The sequence below is a fragment of the Aegilops tauschii genome, chromosome 6 (genome assembly GCF_002575655.3).
Source record: "Aegilops tauschii subsp. strangulata cultivar AL8/78 chromosome 6, Aet v6.0, whole genome shotgun sequence".
NCBI classification, from domain to species: Eukaryota; Viridiplantae; Streptophyta; class Magnoliopsida; order Poales; family Poaceae; genus Aegilops; species Aegilops tauschii.
The window spans coordinates 71926490-71945006 of record NC_053040.3 but is presented as its reverse complement, the minus strand read 5'-3'; the positions used below and the strand labels follow the sequence as shown (position 1 = coordinate 71945006).

At 41.9% G+C, this 18517-nt stretch overlaps 1 protein-coding gene across 3 annotated transcripts; it reads right to left on the bottom strand.

Annotated features, from left to right (window-relative positions):
* Positions 1-1174: 1174 nt before the first annotated feature.
* LOC109781674 (uncharacterized) lies at positions 1175-9702 on the bottom strand. Of its 3 annotated transcripts, XM_073501034.1 has the most exons (8): positions 9567-9696; positions 9414-9473; positions 9260-9317; positions 9113-9173; positions 7970-8100; positions 6404-7582; positions 3178-3266; positions 1555-1922 (listed from the first exon to the last, which is right to left on the bottom strand). In XM_073501034.1, exons 4-8 carry the CDS (start codon positions 9152-9154, stop codon positions 1786-1788), a joined length of 1578 nt encoding a protein of 525 aa, XP_073357135.1. In that variant the 5' UTR covers positions 9155-9173; positions 9260-9317; positions 9414-9473; positions 9567-9696; the 3' UTR covers positions 1555-1785. The 3 variants fall into 3 exon arrangements, with proteins under 3 accessions (XP_045085616.1, XP_045085617.1, XP_073357135.1); XM_045229681.2 differs by lacking the exons at positions 1555-1922; positions 3178-3266 and adding an exon at positions 1175-1379 and having other exon boundaries at positions 9113-9170; positions 9260-9325; positions 9567-9702; XM_045229682.2 differs by lacking the exons at positions 1555-1922; positions 3178-3266 and adding an exon at positions 1175-1373 and having other exon boundaries at positions 9113-9170; positions 9260-9325; positions 9567-9702.
* Positions 9703-18517: the final 8815 nt, after the last annotated feature.

Below are 18517 nucleotides of genomic sequence, written 5' to 3'. Positions count from 1 at the left end.
AACTAACTTTCCCTAGGTGCATATATTGCTTCCCTCTTCCATGAATCGACAGACAAATTCCACTATTATAGTTTCTTATCTTTACAATGTATACATATATATATAGAGAGAAATAGGTAAGTACTAATAGGTACACAAGTTGTTGTCGCTCAAGCAATGTACTACCACGTACATGCATCGATCTTATCCCTCCGAACAAGGACGTATCTGGTGCACCCTTGTTTGTGGTGCAACCGATGAACCCTAGTTCTAAGTTGTGGAAAAAGCTAAAAAAAATAACAGAGACACAAAATACATCTATGACAGAGCCAGAAAAAATGATGTTACAAACTTCCAAATCTAGATTTGAAACACGAGAAACAAAAGCAACAGATTCAGCTATGACAGTGTTGGTTGGCTATACTGACGAACCAATTTAAAGTCACTACTAATCATAACATGATTTAAGGGATGAAATCCACACTTGTTGATTAGCTGAGGTACCAATGGTAGAGTTTTCTCTTTTCGTTTCTTGAGATGTATGTAGGTTAGTTAGTTTGTTAGTGTGGAAGAGAAGTTAGTAGTACATGTGAGTTCCTTTAGTCTGTTTACTGAGTTGAGTAGTCTCTTTACCGAATCGTGATGAGATCGAGTCATGTAGCTAGCTTGGTTGTGTATATATACAGAACCACGTCAGCATCTAATGGTCATGGAATTGAGTGAGACTTAGTTAATTCTCAGCTGATCGAGATAAATAACAAATCCAATATGATAATAAAGTAAGATGTTCTGTTCTGCAACAACGGAACATAAATTCAGTGTCCATATCAAAATCCTTTTCCCTTTTGAAAAACAACGGGGGCCTTATATATAGATACCATCGAGTAAAGAATGGGAAGGGATTACAACCAAGTAATCTATAAATACCTTCTTGATGGTCATTCAATTTTGATGTTGTGCTCCTGTAATTCCATATCTATCTTCTTGTTACTCCACGGGCAACACAAACTTACAGAGGTCTGTTGAAAATAAATGTCTTATTCTTACTCCTGGCAACAAAGGCTAATGCCTCATTATGATCCGCAAATCGATACCATAGGCACATTGCAAATTGTTCGAGCACAGGTTTTGCAATGGACAATACACTAGAAAGTAAAAAAAATAACTTGTTCGAAGCAAACATACATGTCTCATCAAAACAAGAATAGGAGCACCCGGTCCATTTTTATCCATCATCCCAATCCATTACAGAGTAATAACTTGTCTCAGACTCAAAACACAGCTAACAGATAATGCACTCTCTTCTCTAAGACGAGAGGTTTTCGCTACTGCACCACCCAGCTGCAGCTCACTCTTCGTTGATCACAGGCCTTCCTCGTCTTCACATGGCATCACTGTTCCTAGCAAAATAGACCAATAATATGGATGGCGACAATTAACGCTGACAAGATCAAAGAAAGTGAAAAGATAACTAGTTGTACAACGAGGTCAAATGACTATCGCGGGGCAAGCAAAAGTCAAAATGTAAGAACGGTTCCAGCAATACAGATTGGATGCCAACAAAAACATATAGGATGGTCACGGAGGAGGGTTGTCACGCCCAATATGCGATACTATCCTAAAGAGACTCGAAGGCCCCACCAAGGATAGAACCGCATATTGAAACGCTTTTGCAAGGTGGATATCATTACATCAACAATACATAATATTTGGGGATACATACAAGGCATACAAATGCCGCAAGAGTACATCAATACATCATACATAAGATCAACATCCGACTACGGATGAAACATAAACAAAAACTCAAACGACATCCACCCTGCTAGCCCAGGCTGCCGACCTGGAACCTATCCCCTGATCGAAGAAGAAGCAGAAGAGGAACTCCAAAACAAGTAAACATCGCTCTCGCGTCATGATCATCGCAAAACCTGTACCTGCAACTGGTGTTGTAGTAATCTGTGAGCCACGAGGACTCAGCAATCCCATTACCATGGGTATCTAGACTAGCAAAGCTTAATGGGAAAGGAAAGGATAAGGTGGTGAGGTTGCAGCAGCGACTAAGCAAGATATGGTGGCTAACTTACGCAAAAGAGAGCGAGAAGAGAAGCAAAGGAACGGTCGTGAACTAGCAATGATCAAGAAGTGATCCTGAACTCCTTCTTACGGCAAACATAACCCAGAAACCGTGTTCACTTCCCGGACTCCACCGAGAAGAGACCATCACGGCTACACACGCGGTTGATGCGTTTTAATTAAGGTCAACTGTCAAGTTCTCTACAACCGGATATTAACAAATTCCCATCTGCCACATAACCGCGGGCACGGCTTCTGAAAGATAATACCCTGCAGGGGTGTCCCAACTTAGCCCATTATAAGCTCTCACGGTCAACGAAGGATATTCCTTCTCCCGGGAAGACCCGATCAGTCTCGGAATCCCGGTTACAAGACATTTCGACAATGGTAAAACAAGACCAGCAGGACCGCCCGATGCGCCGACATCCCGATAGGAGCTGCACATATCTCGTTCTCAGGGCAACACCGGATGAGCAATCCGTACAACTAAAACCAGACCTCAAGTTTCCCCGAGGTGGCGCTGCAAGGGGCTCTAGTTCGGACCAACACTTAGACAAGCATTGGCCCCGGGGGGGGGGGGCTAAATAAAGATGACCCTCGAGAGAGTGACTCCCAAGGGAAAAGTAGGTGGTGGTGAGACAAATGGTAAAACCAAGGTTGGGCCTTGCTGGAAGAGTTTTATTCAAAGCGAACTGTCAAGGGGGTCCCATAAATCACCAAACCGTGTAAGGAACGCACAATCCGGGAACATAACACCGGTATGACGGAAACTAGGGCGGCAAGAGTGGAACAAAACACCAGGCATAAGGCCGAGACTTCCACCCTTTACCAAGTATGTAGATGCATTAATAATATAAGAGATATTGTGATATCCCAACATAAACATAATCCAACATGGAGCAATCTTCATCTTCACCTGCAACTAGCAACACTATAAGAGGGGCTGAGCAAAGCGGTAACATAGCCAAACAATGGTTTGCTAGGAAGGGTGACATAGGTTAGAGGTTCATGGCAATTTGGGAGGCTTGAGGAACAAGTGAATAGGTAGCGCGGCATAGCGATAGAACGAAGCAACTAGCATAGCGATGATAGTAATGAGATCCAAGGTGACGGTCATCTTGCCTGAAATCCCGCTAGGAAGAAGAACGAATCCATGAAGAAGATGAAGCCACGAAGACGAACGAATCCTCACGATCGTAACGACACGGGAACTATCGAGAAGAAGCACACAACATAGGTAAACACACCACACATGAACAAGACATGATGCTCAACCAAGTATGATGCATGACAAGGCTATATGAAGCTACTCATGACGAGAGATGATGCATACAAGAACAACACATCAAGGCAAGTTTAAATGAGGCCGGAAGCAACATATAACAAATCCGGTAAGTCCTCATATGCAAATTTCGAAATTGGTCCAGAACTGAACAAGCATTAAGTTAAAGTTGTTAAACAGCAAGTTAAAGAGCACCATGATGATCTACACGAAATTCTAGTCAAGTTACATATAAAGTTTATTAGATTCGGAGCTACGGTCTAGAAGATATGAGCAAAACAAGATAAACATGGCATTGATGCAAAATGCATACAAACATCAAGCAAACACCTCAAAACAAGGATGCAACATGATAATATGAGACTACATGCAAAACTAAGCAAGTTTCGTATATAGCATGCTCAAAGCGGAGCAACGGTGCAACACATACACTCCAATCAAGACATAGCAACAATCTGTCCAAAACACCAACTAGGCAGCTAGCAAGCATCAAAACAATATGCTACAGCAACTCAACATGAAAACAAAAGGCATGGATATGATTTACAGGTAAAGCACAACAAAACATGAACACTGAGCTATCTCCAGAAATCACTAGAACATGCTCAAAAGGACATGGAAAGATTACAAATATTAACAAGTTCACAGACTTAGTGGAATTACTGGACATGTCAGAAATAACATCAGGTTACAATGTTCAGAGCACGAAATCAACATGCTACAGGAACATATCATGGCAAACAAAGGCATGGCATGAATCTACTCAAAGCATATAACAAATGTCCCTTACTGACCATGAGCCAAAAAGGACCAGAAGATATGATGGCAACCATGTAAACATAGCAAGTTTCGTTAACAGGTTTCAGACTTAGCAGAAAACAGAGCATGGCAGAAACTATAATATGAAGGCATGTTGGTGAGCTTGATGCACTCACCACAAAGCAATTCATGACAAAACAAGCATACCTACAGCAAGATGGCATGTTTATGAAGCTAACCATGGCAAGAAAAAAAGCATAGCATGTATGGATCAACTACAACAAGCTTGGCAAAAATGAATATCATGTTAAGAATCTGCCAGAAATATTTTATAGCAAAAGTAGAGCAAGATTGAGTCATTCTATGGCACTCTATAATTGCAAACAAAGGCAGGAATGGATCAATTACAACAATAGCTACAAAACATCCTTACTGAACATCTCCAAAATATGCATGGATCTCTCTGTAGCATCAAGTTTACATGACAACAAAATAACAGCAGACAAAGACTTAGAGAAATCACGAGAAATCACTAAGTCCCTGAAATCAGAAACATTACGGAGCCTATTTTGCATGCTTGTGCTAGTCACCACAGAGACCACAAAAATACATGGCATATACCACTGAAAATATGGCATGGCATACAACAAAATACATGTAGAGCTCATGCCCATAAGATGCACAGATTAAATGCAACAAAAATAACAAAACTGCAAGTTCTGATAACAGACAGCAGATAACAGCAACTAGCACTCTTGCAACGATGATTTGGGCATCAAGATGGACTCAAATGAACATGGTGTAATTGAACAAAATGTAGAGCATCCCGAGAAGAACATTTCAATATATTACACGGGCGAAACGAAGCAACACACATGGAGTTATGAAATGATGAACAGTGCACCAGAATGTAAAATTCCCAGGACTTGGAAGAATTTGAGGGAGGGGGAAGTCAACCTGCGGGCACTGTAGATCTGGATCGGGGGTGCTGCTCGAGCACGGGCTCGGGCTCGCCGGGGACTTGCCGGAGGAGAGGGAGAGGGCGAGGTGGAGGAAGAGGGGGAACGCCGGCGGCGGCGGGCGGCGCGCCGGCGACCGGACGGCGGGGCGTGGGCGGAGGCAGAGGGAGGAGCTGCGGCGGCGGGGCTCGGGCACTGGAGGCGACGGCGGCGGAGGATGGCGCGGCCAAGGCGACGGAACGGGCCCTGCGGGCCTGCCCTGGGCCGCGCGGGCCGGCGGCGGGGAGAGGCGCGGGGGAGCCGGGCGCGGGACAGGTGGCGCGTGCCGATAGGCCGCGGGCGGCGGCGGCGGCGGCGAGATGGACATGTCCGGCGGCGGAGGATGAAACGTCCGACGGCGCGGAGGGAAAAAATACTAGGGTTAGGGTGGAATTGATCCGAAATTTCGGGGGAGGGGGTGTTTATATAGGTAGAGGGAGCTAGGAGAGTCCAAATGAGGAGCGGTTTCCGCCCACGCGATCGTGATCGAACGACAGAGAACATGGCAGAGACTTAGAGGGGTTTTGGGGCTGTTTGAGGGGGGGGGGGTTTGCTGCAACACATGAACGGACTTTGCGGTTACCCGGTTAACCATTGGAGTACCAAACGACCTCCAAATGGAACGAAACTTGACCGGTGGTCTCCCGGTGGTATACTAAGGCCACTTGACAAGCCTCGGTCCATTCCGAGAACGTTAGACACCCGCACACGAAAGAAAACAAGAGGGGTGCACCGGATGAGATAGGAGCGCCGGATTGCAAAACGGACAACGGGGAAAATGCTCGGATGCATGAGATGAACGCGTATGCAAATGCGATGCACATGATGACATGATATGAAATGCAGATAATGGCATGGCAAAGTGCAACACGCAAGCAGATGACAAGGCAAGGACGGCGAATAACTGGCAGACACCTGGCGCAACGGGTCCGGGGCGTTACAAGGGTGAAAGAAACGCCAACCAAGTACCTACTGCGCAAGTTGTTAGATTGTATTATAAGAGGAAGAACTTCGTGTGATGCATCTGAATCAGAAGAGATGCATAAACACAAGAATGCCAGTGTAAAATTTACGCTTCATAGTTGGCATCCGTGTGAGAGATAGCATGCTAAGCAAAACACATAATTCTATTATACAACAATATTCTGAAAATAATGAGTAGTATTAAGAGACATGATAGCTTGAGGATCACAGTGCAGAAGCAAACCACCATTCCTATAATTTCTCTTATAAATGTCTCATCAACTGCTATAATGTTGTCACACAAAAACAAGGTATAGGAACATCACCCAAAGGGCAAAAGACAAACCTTGGAGGATCATTCTTGAGCGCAGGGAATGTGGGAGGCCAGATCATCATACAAGGATGGATACGACCCCACCATTGATCCTTGCTTGTTAACACTTTGCACAACTTCCTGCACTTGATACCCACATAGACTAGGCAATGACCCATCTGCAAGAAAAGAAACTCGGCATTGCCGCCCACCTGATTTATAAACAGCCAATTTGTGATATCAGACATTCCCAATTGAGCACACATCTCATGAAAGCAAATTGTATCCACCAGCAACCAGTTATCCCCTGTGCGGAGCCAGATGCAAAGCCGAGCCTCCTCCAAATGAATGAGATACACACCGGTATCATCATCTGCCCGTGACAACATGGTTCCATGGTCACCAATAAGAAGCCCTTGCGGGAGATGAAATGTGGAGAAACTTAAGGCTATCAAATCCAACACAAGAATTTCACTCAGGGTGGCTTCCATATAGATTTTATTGTCAGCAAGTAGAGTATTCAGTTTTAGTGGCTGACAAGGGAGCTGTGTTGTTGCTGAGGCATGAACGCACCAGACACCACCTTGTAACATATAAATGTGCACTCTAGATTTTGTTCCATCTGATTCCATATCAAGATAGACGTAGGAAAAGCCGTCGCCTTCTTCTTTGAAGAGGAGTCTACTGGAAGTGTGGAAATAGCCCTCCTGGCGTTCGTGGCATGGGAATAGTGGGACGCTAACCATGGCTCTCTCAGGGCAGAGTGGGTTGGGCACTATATGTATTGATTTGGGTTCTTCGTCACAGTTCTTGAACTTGTTGGTGGAAATGATGTCATTCCGGTCATCCAAGATGAGTTTATGTGTGTCCAAGATAGAGCTTGCACGGCGGATGACGACATCAAACTCTGGGGGTTGCGGTAGCATCGGCACAAAGCGTAAGAGGTCCATCCTGGTGTTGACATAGAAGCCAAGGAGGCGGGGCGAATGGAGCTTGCTGAAGCTGTAGAGGAAGGCAGGATCAGAGGCGTGACACAACCAGCGCTTGCAGACGAGGGCGGCAAAGACGAGGGTGGTGGGGCAGGCGATTACGAGGAGGATCTCAATGAGGAGGTCATCATCGTCGAGCACCTTGGACACGGGGTCAAATGGTGTTGCAGATTGCTGCAGCCTCTTTTCATCCACACGCAGAGAGTTGGGAACAGGATTGGCCCTGAAACAACAACAGCCACCCACAAACAAATGAAATCAATGGAAATGCATGAAACTAAAGGAATAGTTTCTTCAATCAGTGTGGTTGCAAAAGTATCGCACACAAAAAACACATACATGATATATCCATCCATTCAGCCAGCATAGCATACACAAAGTTATGGAAAAAGAAACTGGATGTTAGCGGTGGGGAATCTCAGCTGGATCCATCACCTATCTACCTCACCCTATCGCAGCACCCTGTCCCCTCCCTCCACTGTTGAAGTAAGGGGAAATTAGGTTTTATGAGGGGAAATCAAGCTAGGGTTCTCCACAAGGAAAGAAAATTAACATAAAGAAATATTACTAGGGAATGGAGAAGAAGAGGAATGGAATGGGGTTTCCTGACCTCAAATATTTGGTTGCTGCAGGGGATGGCGAGGTCTGAGGTCGCTGGCGGGCGGCGGCAGCGTTCTTGCTTTCTTTTTGACCGTCGCTACGTTGGAGATCGGAGACTGAAGTGGAGAGCTGAGCTTTTTTCTATTTCAGGAAATTGGACCGACGACAAATACAAGTGTCAGCCTACTAACCATGTAAGGTAGGCCCATACAAGCCCGACCATCTGTGTCAGTTAAAAGGCCAATTTATCTATTGCCTTTGTTATTTGTTGAGGCCGCAAAACTAATTCATCTTATATTTACTAACTACTAGAATAAAAGCGCACTCCATGGCACCAACTAATGATGTGATTGACCTGTACTATATGGGACATCTTGTTTGCTCTTTGTGTGTGTAGCTATCAACGGCTTCACATAGTAATCTACTAAGACATGCTAGCAAGAAGGCAGTTTTGAAATTTTGGTAAGTGATTATAAAGCATCTAAGATAGTAATAGATGTAAAAGAGGGTGGCTTTTTAAAATGTGAAACCACGAAACACACCATATCACCTTCTACCATGCTAACAAACACATGAAACAACTGTGATAAGAAGCTTTAACAAACATATCATGAATTTTCTCTTCAAACTACAAAATGTATAAAAAATGTAATTGGCCATTTTGCAACCTCACGAAGCAGAGTAAACTACTACCAAGTAATACATGCATAAATCTTTTTATTTTCCTGAATATATAGTGGACAACACTAAGCATTAATGTGGCATATTGGAATATTTCACTTTTGGTAATCTTGCAATGAAACAATTGGATTCAGACTCGGACGTAAGTAAGAAATATTTCTTTGGCAACAACTTTCTTATTGAAACCCCAGTTAATATGCTAAGTAAGACTAACTGTGGTTTCCACCTTATCGTCATAACTAACACATAATTGGATAAATTATAGGAAGTAAAAAAATAAGGAGCTTACATCTAAAGCTTTAACTAAGTAATTGGAGAGCATTGAAGTACATGCTGAACTATACCTAAAGGAATAAGGTGTTTGTCACCTAATCTGAAAACATAAGATGCATAACAATGAAATAAGTAGAGTTACGGTAGAGGGAAATAGGCCAACCCCTGTAATACTTATGTGTTTAGCGGACAATCATACCAAACCAATAATTCCTCTTTCAAGTTTTCTAGAGCTTGGCATCCAAAGATATGTTATACTGCTAGAAAAATTAAAGCAGATAAATCAAACATGGATAAAATGAACATTTATAAATTAGCAAACCGAGTGAATGGTCCAGATATGCACCTGAAAGAGGAAGATGACCAAATCTGAAGGAGGAACAAACCCTGACACCAAACCCTAACTACCCCCGTATTCATCCGAAAAGAAGGGTGAGGCACGCTCGGGTGCACAGCGAGCATGAAATCTGGAAGGACTAAGAAAGGAAAGAAGAACATACCTTTCCCATGGCGGCAACCAAGCGAACGACGTACGTCGGACGTGAAGTGTGCGGTCAGATCTGGAACAAACTGCGGCCACCAAATCAGCCAAGCCCGGAGCGACGACCGCGGGAAGAGGAAGGAGGGGCGGAAGGATTCGCGACACGACATACCTAAGCCGAGACAACCACCGCAGCTAGCTCCAGATCCGGACTCGAGTGGCGATGAAGGCAGAGAGCAGCTAGGTGGAGGAGAAGGCGGAGGCCGGCTGGGTGAAGGAGATGACGGTGGTGTGGGGTTGGATCTGGCCGGTGGCTCGGCAGGGGGGCGCGGCCGTGGGTCCAGGGTTTGGAGGGAGCGAGAGCCGAGGATGGAGGAAGAGGAGAGGAGGTGGCACGAGTGCGAGAGGATGAGACGGCTAGGTTCTGTCCACGGGAACCACTGCCTTTTATATGTTTGTATGCGAAATGTCAAAAGTGCCCTCGGCGGCCAGCCAGTTTTACACGCGTTGGCATGACCCCCGCGCACTATTTCAATCTACAGTGTCGATTTTTGATCCAACGTCCTAGGTCTCTCCATCTTGTGATCCGACGGACAGAAACACATCAAAGTCGTGATCTGGTGGGCAAGACGCCTGAGCTCTGAAAACGCTTAGGTTCTCCCGCTATGTATCTTATGGGATATGCTACTATAAGTACTGTGTGCAATATTTCAACTGAATGTGTATAGAACTCTCACATAGCAACATCGTGAAAAACAGTAGCCTGCATTTATTTTGTTCAAAAATAACAAATGAAAGGAACAACTTGGTTGATTTATTTCATCAAATTAGTTCAGATAACTATCAATCATCTGTATAGGTATTTTCTAATCATAAATCTCCTCACACCCCAATGTTGAAACGATTATATAATATATATGAAGCGACAATGTGAAAATCACCACAAAGACTATAAACCAACAGTACATAGCACAAATAAAGAGCGTAAACCGGCAATAGAGAATATAAATATGATTGTAAATTTTATTCCTGGCCATAAAGAATACAAATATGACTACAATTTAGTCGGATCGACAGAAGAAAACTAAGATGCATTATCCACCAGAAATATGCCTCTACCCATATCGCATCAATTCTAAGCAATTGGCATGTATGTTTGCGAATACGACATCAATATTATATATGAGGCTTTGATTTCTATGGTCCTGTCGTTGATAGTAGTAAATAGATGGGAGAATGTTTACAATCAGTGGCAAGGTGCAATATCTGCTAGCCAAAAAGTTGATGTGAAACCTATATTGCTAACTCCAGCCGGTTTCCTTCCTAACCTGAAATGATTAACCTAAAAATGGAACACAAACATCCTACACTACTCTCATGTAAAGTTTAATTAAGTTAAGAGCTCATTTACTAATCTAGTTAGAGTAGAGAAATAAGGCAAAGTGACTCGCAAATTCCAACACTGTCTTCCTGCATCTCTCTTTTCTTTGTCCCTGCATGCCACCAAATTCCCTCAAGCTGATTTCGCCGCAACAGGTGAGCCCGAGCTTAGATTCCATCTTCCACTGATTTCCTCACAGACCCTAGCTCCTATTTGACTGCAACCATGGCACCAATCCTTAGCCGACATCCTCCATTGCCGCTCAGGTCCTCCTCACTAACCGGCGATTCGCTCATCTCCAGCCAAGTTGTGGCCTGTTGTGAATGCGGCCGGGAGGGGCGTGAGAGGAGGCTTCGCGGGAGAAGGGAGAGGAATACATTAGGGTTTGTCTTCGTTTGGTGGCTGCAAGCTGTAGCGTCTGAGCGTGCCAGAAAGAAGGACCCACACAATAACGACAGAATGAGGGCAGATGCCTAAACCTGGCCAAATGGGCCGAGCCAGCCCGACGTGAGTTAAACAGGCCAGGCACGACATGACTTGGTATGCTAAGTACACAGACCGTGCCGGGCTGGCACGTGGGTTGCCCTTCCATGCCCAGGCACGACCCCCTCTCTACACAGGCCGACACGTTGGCACACCAACTGACTTGGCCCGAGTGGCATTTCCGATTCGGCGCCTTCGGCCCCTGTTGCGCTCTTATCTGGGTCGACCCATATACACTTCCATTTATGTAAAACTACAAAAAAAGTGCACCCGACCAACTTAGAACTCACAACCTCATCATTCGATGGGAAGCTCACTAACCACTCGGCTATCAGATCAGTTGTGAAATAAATGCTTTTAATTTAATTTTATTTCTTTCTGCAGTTCGTGGTTTTTTCTGGATGTTTTTATTCGGTTTTCTTTTACTTTTTTCTTGATTTTTCCTTTTTTCTTAAATGCGTGCATTCTTCTTGAATTTATGAATTTTTTCTTGAAAAATGATGAACCTATTTTCCAAAGTACATGCACTTTTATTCAAATTCGTAAACATTTTTCCCAAATCGATTAACTTTTTTCAAGTTCGTGAATATTTTTTACAAAATCCATGAACATCGTTTCCATAATCCATGAACTTTTATTCAGATTCATGAACTTTTTCCAAAATCAATGGACTTTTTCCAAAATTGATGATTTTCCCACTTCTGTAAACATTTTCTTAAATCGATGAACTTTTTTCGAATAGATGAACCTTTTTTTTTTTCTAATTTGATGAACTTGTTTTTAGTTCGATGAACTTTTTTTTCAAAATCCATGAACTGTTTCTCCAATTCGATGAAATTTTTCTTAAATCGATCAAAAATTTTCATGTTCATGATTTTTTTTCAAAATCAGTGAAGTTTTGTGAATTCACGAATTTTTCTTTTTTGCCATTTTTTCAGTTTTTTTAATGCGATAGGGCTAACCAGGGAAAAAATGCAAAATCTAAATGGGCACCATGGAGCTTCCTGTTGGCATATGTAGCATGCAATTTCAAAAAAATTCCTACGCTCACACAAGATCTATCTAGGAGATGCATAGCAACGAGAGGGGAGAGTGTGTCCACGTACCCTCATAGTCGAACTTCTTCTTGTTCAGACCGATCAAGCACCGAACGTACGACACCTCTGAGTTCTGCACACATTCATCTCGATGACGTCCACCGAACTCTTGATCCAGCAAAGTGTCGAGGGAGAGTTCTGATGCGGCTTGAAGCTATGTCGGCATTTCCCCAAAGAGGAAGGGAGGATGCAGCACATCAGCGGTAGGTATTTCCCTCAGATATGAAACCAAGGTTATCGAACCAGTAGGAGAAGCAAGCAACACAACGTAAACAGCCCCTAGACACAGATAACAAATCCTCACAACCCGACGTGTAAAAGGGGTTGTCATTCCCTTTCGGGTAGCGGCGCCTCAATATAGGCAAACAGACTGAGATAAAATTGTAGTAAATTAATAGATCGAACGCCAAATAAAATAAATAAGAATAAATTGCAGCAAGGTATTTTTGTATTTTTAGTTTAATAGATCTAAAAATAAATGCAAAAGAAAATAGATCGCAAAGGCAAATAATATGAGAAAGAGATCCGGGGGCCGTAGGTTTCACTAGTGGCTTCTCTCGAGAAAAATAGCAAACGGTGGGTGAACAAATTACTGTTGGGCAATTGATATAACTTCAAATACTCAATGAGGATATCCAGGCAATGACCATTATATAGGCATCACGTCCAAGATTAGTAGACCGACTCCTGCCTGCATCTACTACAATTTCTCCACACATCGACCGCTATCCAGCATGCGTCTAGTGTATTAAGTTCATGGATAAACATAGTAATTCAATAAGAACGATGGCATGGTGTAGACAAGATCTATCTATGTAGAGATACACCCCATCGTTTTATCCTTAGTAGCAATGACACATACGTGTCGGTTCCCCTTCTGTCACTGGGATCAAGCACTGTAAGATCGAACCCACTACAAAGCACCTCTTCCCATTGCAAGATAAATATATCAAGTTGGCCAAACAAAACCCAAATATCGGAGAAGAAATACGAGGCTATAAGAGATCATGCATAAAAGAGATCAAAGAAACTCAAATACTTTCATGGATATAAAAAGATAGATCTGATCATAAACTCAAAGTTCATCGATCCCAACAAACACACCGCAAAAGAGTTACATCATATGGATCTCCAAGATACCATTGTATTGAGAATTCAGCGAGAGAGAGAAAGCCATCTAGCTACTAACTACGGACCCGAAGGTCTACAAAGAACTACTCACGCATCATCGGAGAGGCACCAATGGAGGTGGTGAACCCCATCCAAGATGGTGTCTAGATTGGATCTGGTGGTTCTGGACTCTGCGGCGGCTGGATGAATATTTTGTCGATGCCTCTAGGGATTCTGGAATATTGGGGTATTTATAGAGCAAAGAGGCAGTCCTGGGGGCACCCGAGGTGGGCACAACCCACCAGGGCGCGCCTGGGCCTCCTGGCGCACCCTGGTGGGTTGTGCTCTCCTCGGAGCACCCCCAGGCACAACCAGGGCCCGTTATGTTCCTTGTGGTCAAACAAATCTCCGTAAAGTTTCATTTCGTTTGGACTCCGTTTGGTATTGATTTCCTGCGATGTAAAAAACATGCAGAAAACAACAATTGGCACTTGGCACTATATCAATAGGTTAGTACCAAAAAATGATATAAAATGACTATAAAATGATTATAAATATCCAAGATTGATAATCTAACAGCATGGAACAATCAAAAATTATAGATACGTTGGAGACGTATCAGCATCCCCAAGTTTAACTCCTACTCGTCCTCGAGTACGGAAGTGATAAAAACATAATTTTTAATGTGGAATGCTGCCTAACATGTCATATCATATTTCTTTCTTTATATCATGGACATTTGGACTTTTATGTTGTTCAAAGCAATAGTCTAGTTTTGACATGATAATTTAAATACTCAAGCATATCAACAAGCAACCATGTCTTTCAAAATATCAACGGTAAAATAAGTTATCCCTAGCCCATCGTGCTCAACCATTGATCCATTCATGAAACACACTCGCATATTAGCTACACCCAATAATCAAGTACGATCATATTGCCTCCTAGTTGGTGCTTTTATAAGAGAAGATGGAGACTCAAAAATAAAAAATGCATAAAGTAAAAGAAAGACCCTTCGCAGAGGGAAGTAGGGAGTTGTAGAGGTGCCAGAGCTGAAAGCGAAAAACTTAGAGATAAAAACATTTTGGGAGGTGTATCCATCCCGCCAACGAAAACGACTTAGAGTTCCCAACACTTTCCATGCTAGATATATCATAGGCGGTTCCCAAACAAAAAATAAAGTTTATTCCTTTTTCAACCATACTTTCAGTTTCCATGGCTAGCCGTATCCACGGTTGCCCTCCATACCAACACTTTCCAAGGAATTTATTATTTAACAACATAAAGTAAATTCATTTTTCATTTCGGGACTGGGCATCCCTAAACCTTTGCCTTACTCTCGTGCAATGACAAGTGAATAAATACTCATCTTGAGAATAACACATCTAGAATGGAAAATATTAGCCACCCCTCATCGCTCCGCGAGCGAAACAAACACACAAAAGAGAAGTTTATTTTGAAAATTAGAGATGGCACATACAAATTTGCTTAGAACGGCAAAAGAATAACGTATATAGGTAGATATAGTGGACTCATATGGAAAAACTGATTTAAAGGTTTTTGGATACACAAGTAGAGATCATACTTGGTGCAAAATGAAGGCTAGCAAAAGATTGAGAAGCGACCAATCAAGAAACAGATAATCTCATAAGCGAGCATTAAGCATAATTAACACCGAATAATGCACCACAAGTAGGATATAATTTCATTGCATGACTATTGACTTTCGTGCTTGCATTGGGAATCACAAACCTTAACACCAATATTCTTATTAAAGCATAATTACTCATCAACATAACTCACATATCACATCATCATATCTCAAAACTATTACTAAGAATCAAGTTTATTTTGTCCAATGATCTTCCTGAAAGTTTTTATTATATCCTTCTTGGATATCTATCACTTTGGGACTAATTTTCATGTGTTGCTTTTCCTAAGCTCAAACAAATATAAGTGAAGATCGTGAGCATAATTTTTTTTCTCTCAAATTAATTTAAGTGAAGCAAGAGAGAATTTCTTGAAAATTTTACTGACTCTCAAATAAATCTGAGTGAAGCAAGAGAGCATTTCTTCAAAAATACTAAAGCACAACGTGCTCAAAAAGATAGAAGTGAAGCACTAGAGCAAGTCCATAGCTCATAAAAATTTAAGTGAAGCATAGAGAGCAATTCTAACAAATCATGACATAATTTGGCTCTCTCAAATAGGTGTTTCCAGCAAGGGATCAAGACTTACAACACAAAATAAAACAAGCAAAGACTCATATCACACAAGACGCTCCAAGCAAAACACATAGTATGCGACGAATAAAAATATAGCTTTGAGTAAAAAACCGATGGTCGTTAGAAGAAAGAGGGGATGCCACTCGGGGGCATCCCCAAGCTTAGTTGGTTGCTCATTTTTGGATAATAGCTTGGGATGCCGAGGCATCCCCAAGCTTATGCTCTTCTACTCCTTATTCCTTCATCCATCGTAAGATAACCCAAAACTTGAAAACTTCAATCACACAAAACTCAACAAAACCTCCGTGAGATCCGTTAGTGTAAGAAAGAAAATCACTACTATAAGTACTGTACCAAACCAATTCATATTTTATGTTTGCATTATATCCACTATATTCCAACTTTTCTATGGCAAAAACTCATAAAATAAAACCATAGAGCCATCAAAATAAGCACACAAGGCAAAGAAAACAGAATCCGTCAAAACAGAACAGTCTGTAGCAATATGACTATTTAAAAAACTTCTGGAACTCCAAAAATTCTGAAAAATTAGGACGACCTGAGCAATTTGTATATTAATCTTCTGCAAAAATAATTGGTATTTTATCACGCTCTGGTAAAAAATGAGAATTGTTTTCCTGAGCGCAAAAGTTTGTGTTTTCCAGCAAGATCAAACAACTAGCACCCAAGAAGATCCTAAAGGCTTTACTTGGCAGAAACAATAATTAAAACACAAAAAACACAATCATAACAGTAGCATAATTATGCAAACACTCAAGAACAAAAAGCAAAAAGCAAAAATAAATTATATTCATTGGGTTGCCTCCCAACAAGCGCTATAGTTTTACGCCCTTAGCTAGGCATAAATCAAGGATCTAAGTTTTGTCGTCCTTCTTAATTTTCTTAGAGGTATTTTCATCATGGGGTTTTGTAAACACAACATAAAACATATTATCCATAGAAACCTTAGCGTTCCTAAGTTGGTGTTCATCATAACCTTTTTGATTCCCCGCAACAATCCAAGAGTAATGTTGATTGACATTATTGAAAACCTGTTGGATTATATCTAAAACAGGGACTTCCGTTTTGAGATTCTCATCAAAGATTTTATTAACCCCAAGCAAATGTCTTAAAGCATAGTCACTATTGTAAAGAATTTCATCTATCACAGGTTTTTCATGATTCATACCATAAAATCAAAGATTTCCCTAGCTTCCCGTATTATGTAGTCAAACTCATTCATAAGAACGAGAGTGGCCAACTTTTTAGACCTAGGATTCTTTATATTGGGAAGCTCAAAAAACAATCTTTGCAAAGTAGGATGGGTACGAATAAATTTACTTTCAAGTTTCAGAACTAGTGCTGAAATAGCATCCGCATAAGATCTAGTAGTTTTAAGTATAGGAGCATCATAAAGACTCAAATTTCCCACAAAATTGAAAAATTCTTGGATACGTTCTTTTCCCATAACGTTCCCTTGCCACAAGATAAAAGTTTTAGCATCCAGATTGCCCGTACGTCCAATCTTAGGAGTTAGGCCATCATCTGTCGGTGCCATACCGAAATCACTCATGATTGCAAGCAAAGAATAGATCTGACGAGAAAAAGGCGAACTAAAAAGAGAGGCGAATAAAACGACAATTTTTTGTGAAGTGGGGGAGAGGAAAACGAGATGCAAATGGAAAATAATGTAAATTGCGAGGAGATGAGATTTGTGATTAGAAACCTGGTATATGTTGAAGATCCTCCCCGCGCCAGAAATTCCTTTTGATGCGGCTTGAAGCTGTGTCGGTATTTCCCCAAAGAGGTAGGGATGATGTGGCACATCAGCGGTAGGTATTTCCCTCAGATATGAAACCAAGGTTATCGAACCAATAGGAGAACCAAGCAACACAACGTAAACATCCCCTGCACACAGATAACAAATCCTCACAACCCGACGTGTAAAAGGGGTTGTCATTCCTTTTGGGTAGCGGCGCCTCAATATAGGCAAACAGACGTGAGATAAAATTGTAGTAAATTAATAGATCGAACGCCAAATAAAATAAATAAGAATAAATTGCAGCAAGGTATTTTTGTATTTTTTATTTTAATAGATCTAAAAATAAATGCAAAAGAAAATAGATCGCAAAGGCAAATAATATGAGAAAGAGATCCGGGGGCCGTAGGTTTCACTAGTGGCTTCTCTCGAGAAAAATAGCAAACGATGGGTGAACAAATTACTGTTGGGCAATTGATAGAACTTCAAATACTCATGACGATATCCAGGCAATGATCATTATATAGGCATCACGTCCAAGATTAGTAGACCGACTCCTGCCTGCATCTACTACTATTACTCCACACATCGACCGCTATCCAGCATGCATCTAGTGTATTAAGTTCATGGAAAAACAAGGTAATGCAATAAGAACGATGACATGATGTAGACAAGATCTATCTATGTAGAGATAGACCCCCGTCGTTTTATCCTTAGTAGCAACGATACATATGTGTCGGTTCCCCTTCTGGCACTGGGATCAAGCACCGTAAGATCGAACCCACTACAAAGCACCTCTTCCCATTGCAAGATAAATAGATCAAGTTGGGAAAACAAAACCCAAATATCGGAGAAGACATAGGCTATAAGAGATCATGCATAAAAGAGATCAAAGAAACTCAAATACTTTCATGGATATAAAAAGATAGATCTGACCATAAACTCAAAGTTCATCGATCCCAACAAACACACCGCAAAAGAGTTACATCATATGGATCTCCAAGAGACCATTGTATTGAGAATTCAGCGAGAGAGAGAAAGCCATCTAGCTACTAACTGTGGACCCGA

Bases quoted from the DNA above. Each gene is read 5' to 3' on its own strand.
- LOC109781674 (XM_073501034.1), bottom strand. From the start codon at position 9,154: ATGCCAAGCTCTAGAAAACTTGAAAGAGGAATTATTGGTTTG. The intron at 8,101-9,112 runs GTATGATTGTCC...TTCCTGAAATAG, and splicing joins AAAGAGGAATTATTGGTTTG to AAAAAAGCTCAGCTCTCCAC. The intron at 1,923-3,177 runs GCAAGATGACCG...CTACAACACCAG, and splicing joins TCTTCCTAGCGGGATTTCAG to TTGCAGGTACAGGTTTTGCG.